The sequence below is a fragment of the Coffea eugenioides genome, unplaced genomic scaffold (assembly GCF_003713205.1).
Source record: "Coffea eugenioides isolate CCC68of unplaced genomic scaffold, Ceug_1.0 ScVebR1_1488;HRSCAF=2345, whole genome shotgun sequence".
Taxonomy (NCBI): Eukaryota; Viridiplantae; Streptophyta; class Magnoliopsida; order Gentianales; family Rubiaceae; genus Coffea; species Coffea eugenioides.
Genome location: NW_020861894.1, coordinates 1 through 7,225, shown reverse-complemented (window position 1 = coordinate 7,225; position 7,225 = coordinate 1). Strand labels below are relative to the sequence as shown.

The 7,225-nt window shown below is 37.3% G+C and overlaps 2 protein-coding genes across 2 annotated transcripts; both read left to right on the top strand.

The window, feature by feature from the left end:
* Positions 1-1,702: 1,702 nt before the first annotated feature.
* On the top strand, positions 1,703-2,639 carry LOC113755446 (dolichol-phosphate mannose synthase subunit 2-like). Its single transcript, XM_027299449.1, has 2 exons — positions 1,703-2,156; positions 2,252-2,639. The coding sequence occupies exons 1-2, from the start codon at positions 2,067-2,069 to the stop codon at positions 2,402-2,404; spliced, it is 243 nt and encodes an 80-aa protein (XP_027155250.1). The 5' UTR covers positions 1,703-2,066; the 3' UTR covers positions 2,405-2,639.
* A 1,338-nt stretch (positions 2,640-3,977) lies between these two features.
* On the top strand, positions 3,978-5,486 carry LOC113755445 (dolichol-phosphate mannose synthase subunit 2-like). Its single transcript, XM_027299448.1, has 3 exons — positions 3,978-4,100; positions 4,876-5,003; positions 5,099-5,486. Exons 2-3 carry the CDS (start codon positions 4,914-4,916, stop codon positions 5,249-5,251), a joined length of 243 nt encoding a protein of 80 aa, XP_027155249.1. The 5' UTR covers positions 3,978-4,100; positions 4,876-4,913; the 3' UTR covers positions 5,252-5,486.
* Positions 5,487-7,225: the final 1,739 nt, after the last annotated feature.

Sequence of the window (7,225 nt, the reverse complement as noted above, 5' to 3'; positions counted from 1 at the left end):
TGATGAAGTAGCCTTTTGATGTGATTTTACCAATCAAAAGTCTTCTCATAAGATTCTTTCTTATTTCAATTGCTGGACTCGTTAATTTTGGCTGATTCTAGGGCTAAAAAGGATACCTAGATTTCATTGCTTAAGCAGTAGTTATACGAGTGACTACAGAACGAACTGATGCTGGTATTCTAGTTTGACAAGATGATATCTGAATTTACTACGTAAAATTGAAACTTTTGTAACATGATTGAGATTGCTTGGTGTAATTGTGACAGCCCCACTGTCCCCTAAGGCGGACCAAAGAGGTTAGCGCGCCTGTCCAGCTCTCGCTAGAACTACAGAGTCAGATCACACAAAACTCCCTCTATTGCACAGGCGATTCAAACCCAAGGAAAGTGATGACAATTAAAAAATACATACATTACATATACATATATATACACTCGTTGTAGGGAAATTAGGACATCGAAGGTCTTTGACACTCCCACCAAAGCACATTAGAGAGAAGTCACTCTCACCTCTACACTTAACAGACAGAACATAAGATATATATATGCTCTCCTACATGCAGAGATCTTCACATTTTAAACTTGAAGTACGAAGCCCAGATGTGTAGTACTGACTCAACATCCACCATGTATGTGGTTTCGGTTACAAGGAGCTTAAACAAAATAAACATTATACATTAAGTCGACTCTTTTCTTCCAAAATCGTGTTTCGAGAGTGTCGCGCCGTTAAGAAAGAGAGCAACCACGAAGAGATGACGTGTAGCGCGTGCAGAGTGACGGTACCACCCCTCATAGCAATAAAGGAAAGCCTGGAACTTCATATTCATTAGTCAGCATATGCGAATCAAATAACAGGAAACTTAACAAAAACCATAGCTCCGAAAGGATACGGGTGGCTCTCAGAGCCAAATTCACCATTTGCTCAACCGAAATCGGTACACACTCTCTCCCCCACTTGAGCCGGAGTTGGGGCAGCAGACAAAAGTCAGGTGTCCAAAACTTAAGCGTCGCTAGTCCACCCTTACTCAGTGGATTATCAGAAACACTTGAACTTAACCAAAACGTAATTGGGAAACGAAAAGCTTCAAAAAAAGAAAAGAAAAGAAAAGAGAAAGCAATTCCAAAAGCAGAAAAAAGTAGGGCAAGTAAGCAAAGTGGTACCACTCGAGGAATGCCGCGAATTCAAACCCCTAATCGAAGAAATACCAAAATTCTTTCAGGTAGACTTGATTTTCCCCCGTACCGCGGCGTAGTGATGAAGTCTTTACTTATTTATTCTCTGTTTATATCTTTTTGGTTTCGCATTGATATGTTAATTTACAGTCTTAATCTTTTCTTTCTTGGAACAAGTAGATTCAAATTCTAGCGTCTCAATTATGAGGGACCTGAATATTTATCCTTTTTTGGTTTAGTTGTGAGAATCCATAGCTTAGGTTGTTTGTAATTGGGTGAAAGAGTATGCGCCAGAGTGCCGAATCGAATATGATAATTTTTTACAATTGTTCAGGAAATGGAAGATCATAAACTCACTGGTTTCATTAAGAAAAGGAGAGCGAGGAGAGAGAAGAAAAAAGTAATGCTGATCATTAATTGTATATTAAGAACAGTTTTATACAAAAAATAATTTGGTGCAGTATTTTGGCGTTTAAATTAAAAAACTGTTTTTATGTCCTTGTGATGGAGCAATTATGTTGGAGAAATGCTTGTCTTCCTTTTTGGGGCTTGGGGGTCATGTAAATGTAGTTTTTGAATTCAATGGCGGGTAATGAAGGTATGGAAAGTAGATGGATGTTTCACCAGCAGAATTTTGTGGTTTGTCGTTGAGGGAAATGGGTTATAGGTTGCTTAGCAACTACCCTGGTTAGATTTTGCTTCCTACACGGAGGCACAAGGATGAATGTGTAAGAGTTTGCTTAGCAATTTCCCTGTTACTGCTTTTTTGCATCATGATCATTTGTGATTTTGTACTCTTTTTTGCAATAATTACACCTTCTAACCCTTCATTGAACTCCCTCTTTGGTAAATTAAGGTGAAAAACTATAAAAGAACAGAAAAAGGAAGGAGTAGATGGATTTAGCAGACAAGGCCGTGGGGCTGCTGTTATCGGTAATCAGCTTGTCAGTTTTCACTTACTATACATTCTGGGTGATCATACTGGTTAGTTTTTTCACTTCTGATCCTAAGAGCTTTTTCTTTTTGACTCTGGGTTTTTCCCTTTGTTTCTGACGTACATTTTTCTTTTGTGCTTTCAGCCGTTCGTTGATACTGATAATTTTGTGCACAAGTACTTTTTGCCTCAAGAATATGCCATTCTGATTCCGGTGTTTGCTCTTGCGGCGCTGCTTTGCTTCCTCTGCATGTTTGTTGGATATGTGATGCTCAAATCCAAAAAGAAGAAGGCATAATGCAAGATCTATAGTGTGTGCTGCAACTACCATTTTTTTGTCACATACAGATAGTTTTATTGCTGGGTTTCTCTTTTACTTGTAAATGGAGGATTTAGATGATTGCACTCAGTTCCTGTTAATTTGGTGAAACCTGAAACTGGTAATTGTCTTAGAAAAAAAGCTGACAAATTGCAGATAAAGATTATCTTCAGATATTGTTAGCCTGCTCTTGTAAGAGAGCAGTTGGTATCAATTTGTTTCGCAAGATCTAGCATTTATCTTTTAGTTGTGGAAAAACAATGCCATAATTTTGCTTATGTACACCAATGCTTGGCGCTCTGAGGTTCCATTTGTTGGTCAACTGCTTCATGCATGTTTGTTCTTACAAATGTAGGTTGGGAGGTAATAATGATCTTCTTTAATTCGTTTTTGGTTTTCTTTGGTTAATGGCACGGCTTGGTAAGCCTGCCTGACTAAAGCTATATCAGAGACAGGCTCACTTTGTTCGGCATTACTGGAAGAATTGCTTTTTGACCTGTACGTGTGAGGATGAAAGTTGGTATCTGCTGGAGTGATGAAGTAGCCTTTTGATGTGATTTTACCAATCAAAAGTCTTCTCATAAGATTCTTTCTTATTTCAATTGCTGGACTCGTTAATTTTGGCTGATTCTAGGGCTAAAAAGGATACCTCGATTTCATTGCTTAAGCAGTAGTTATACGAGTGACTACAGAACGAAATGATGCTGGTATTCTAGTTTGACAAGATGATATCTGAATTTACTACGTAAAATTGAAACTTTTGTAACATGATTGAGATTGCTTGGTGTAATTGTGACAGCCCCACTGTCCCCTAAGGCGGACCAAAGAGGTTAGCGCGCCTGTCCAGCTCTCGCTAGAACTACAGAGTCAGATCACACAAATCATATATTGCACACGATCAAACCCCAAGGAAAGTAACAATTAAAAATCACTAAACTACAATACATCTTACCAACTCGTGTAGGGAAATTAGGACATCGATTGAACACTCACCAAAGCCCTGGAAGCGTAACATCTCAAAAATACACTTAACAGACAAGACTAAATACTTATACATGTATTTACATCAGAGTCTTCAACATTTTAACTTGAAGTACAAGCCAAAGGGTTCATACTAGTCAAAATACAATTAGGGTTTCGGTTACAAAGGAGCTTAACAAAATAACATATACATTAGCTCGACTCTTTTCTTCCAAAATCGTGGTTTCAAAGTTTGTCCCCTGTAAGGAAAACAAAGATAACGGAAAGGGGATGAGCTTACGCTCAATGAGGTACCAAAATAATAGCAAATAAGAAACGTGGAACTTCATATTCAATTAGTCACATATGCGAATCAAATAAAGAAATTAACAAACACCATAGATAGAAAGGATACGGGTGGCTCTCAGGAGCCAAATTCCCATTTGCTTCACCGAAATCTCCCCTCTCCCCCACTTGAGCCGGAGTTGGAGCAGACAAAGTCCAGGTGTCCAACTAAGCGTCGCTAGTCCACCTTACTCCAGTGGATATCAGAACACTTGAACTTAACCAAAACGTAATTGGGAAACGAAAACTTCAAAAAAAAGAAAAGAAAAGAAAAGAAGAATATCATTCAAAAAGAGAAAAAAGTAAGCAGAAGAAACTACCACTCGAAATCCTTGAATCAAACCCTAATCGAAGAATCCAAATCTTTCAGGTAACTGATTTTCCCAGTAATATTCTTTACTTTTATTCTCTGTTTTGTTTTTGGTTTCGGCATGATATGTTAATTACAGTCTTAATCGTTTTCTTTTCTGGAACAAGTAGATTCAAATTCTAGGTCTCTAAATTATGAGGACCTTGAATATTTATCCTTTTTTGGTTTATTTTGTGAGAATCATAGCTTAGGTTGTTTGTAATTGTGAAAAGATATTGCCCAAGTGCCCTTTAATCTGTAAGTGGTGATAATTTTAATTGTTCTGGAAATGAAGATCATAAACTCACTAGGGTTCATAAAGAAAACAAAAAAGAAAAAAGTAATGCTGATCATTAATTGTATATTAAGAACAGTTTTATACAAAAAATAATTTGGTGCAGTATTTTGGCGTTTAAATTAAAAAACTGTTTCTATATCCTTGTGATGGAGCAATTATGTTGGAGAAATGCTTGTCTTCCTTTTTGGGGCTTGGGGGTCATGTAAATGTAGTTTTTGAATTCAATGGCGGGTAATGAAGGTATGGAAAGTAGATGGATGTTTCACCAGCAGAATTTTGTGGTTTGTCGTTGAGGGAAATGGGTTATAGGTTGCTTAGCAACTACCCTGGTTAGATTTTGCTTCCTACACGGAGGCACAAGGATGAATGTGTAAGAGTTTGCTTAGCAATTTCCCTGTTACTGCTTTTTTGCATCATGATCATTTGTGATTTTGTACTCTTTTTTGCAATAATTTCACCTTCTAACCCTTCATTGAACTCCCTCTTTGGTAAATTAAGGTGAAAAACTATAAAAGAACAGAAAAAGGAAGGAGTAGATGGATTTAGCAGACAAGGCCGTGGGGCTGCTGTTATCGGTAATCAGCTTGTCAGTTTTCACTTACTATACATTCTGGGTGATCATACTGGTTAGTTTTTTCACTTCTGATCCTAAGAGCTTTTTCTTTTTGACTCTGGGTTTTTCCCTTTGTTTCTGACGTACATTTTTCTTTTGTGCTTTCAGCCGTTCGTTGATACTGATAATTTTGTGCACAAGTACTTTTTGCCTCAAGAATATGCCATTCTGATTCCGGTGTTTGCTCTTGCGGCGCTGCTTTGCTTCCTCTGCATGTTTGTTGGATATGTGATGCTCAAATCCAAAAAGAAGAAGGCATAATGCAAGATCTATAGTGTGTGCTGCAACTACCATTTTTTTGTCACATACAGATAGTTTTATTGCTGGGTTTCTCTTTTACTTGTAAATGGAGGATTTAGATGATTGCACTCAGTTCCTGTTAATTTGGTGAAACCTGAAACTGGTAATTGTCTTAGAAAAAAAGCTGACAAATTGCAGATAAAGATTATCTTCAGATATTGTTAGCCTGCTCTTGTAAGAGAGCAGTTGGTATCAATTTGTTTCGCAAGATCTAGCATTTATCTTTTAGTTGTGGAAAAACAATGCCATAATTTTGCTTATGTACACCAATGCTTGGCGCTCTGAGGTTCCATTTGTTGGTCAACTGCTTCATGCATGTTTGTTCTTACAAATGTAGGTTGGGAGGTAATAATGATCTTCTTTAATTCGTTTTTGGTTTTCTTTGGTTAATGGCACGGCTTGGTAAGCCTGCCTGACTAAAGCTATATCAGAGACAGGCTCACTTTGTTCGGCATTACTGGAAGAATTGCTTTTTGACCTGTACGTGTGAGGATGAAAGTTGGTATCTGCTGGAGTGATGAAGTAGCCTTTTGATGTGATTTTACCAATCAAAAGTCTTCTCATAAGATTCTTTCTTATTTCAATTGCTGGACTCGTTAATTTTGGCTGATTCTAGGGCTAAAAAGGATACCTCGATTTCATTGCTTAAGCAGTAGTTATACGAGTGACTACAGAACGAAATGATGCTGGTATTCTAGTTTGACAAGATGATATCTGAATTTACTACGTAAAATTGAAACTTTTGTAACATGATTGAGATTGCTTGGTGTAATTGTGACAGCCCCACTGTCCCCTAAGGCGGACCAAAGAGGTTAGCGCGCCTGTCCAGCTCTCGCTAGAACTACAGAGTCAGATCACACAAATCATATATTGCACACGATCAAACCCCAAGGAAAGTAACAATTAAAAATCACTAAACTACAATACATCTTACCAACTCGTGTAGGGAAATTAGGACATCGATTGAACACTCACCAAAGCCCTGGAAGCGTAACATCTCAAAAATACACTTAACAGACAAGACTAAATACTTATACATGTATTTACATCAGAGTCTTCAACATTTTAACTTGAAGTACAAGCCAAAGGGTTCATACTAGTCAAAATACAATTAGGGTTTCGGTTACAAAGGAGCTTAACAAAATAACATATACATTAGCTCGACTCTTTTCTTCCAAAATCGTGGTTTCAAAGTTTGTCCCCTGTAAGGAAAACAAAGATAACGGAAAGGGGATGAGCTTACGCTCAATGAGGTACCAAAATAATAGCAAATAAGAAACGTGGAACTTCATATTCAATTAGTCACATATGCGAATCAAATAAAGAAATTAACAAACACCATAGATAGAAAGGATACGGGTGGCTCTCAGGAGCCAAATTCCCATTTGCTTCACCGAAATCTCCCCTCTCCCCCACTTGAGCCGGAGTTGGAGCAGACAAAGTCCAGGTGTCCAACTAAGCGTCGCTAGTCCACCTTACTCCAGTGGATATCAGAACACTTGAACTTAACCAAAACGTAATTGGGAAACGAAAACTTCAAAAAAAAGAAAAGAAAAGAAAAGAAGAATATCATTCAAAAAGAGAAAAAAGTAAGCAGAAGAAACTACCACTCGAAATCCTTGAATCAAACCCTAATCGAAGAATCCAAATCTTTCAGGTAACTGATTTTTCCAGTAATATTCTTTACTTTTATTCTCTGTTTTGTTTTTGGTTTCGGCATGATATGTTAATTACAGTCTTAATCGTTTTCTTTTCTGGAACAAGTAGATTCAAATTCTAGGTCTCTAAATTATGAGGACCTTGAATATTTATCCTTTTTTGGTTTATTTTGTGAGAATCATAGCTTAGGTTGTTTGTAATTGTGAAAAGATATTGCCCAAGTGCCCTTTAATCTGTAAGTGGTGATAATTTTAATTGTTCTGGAAATAAAGATCA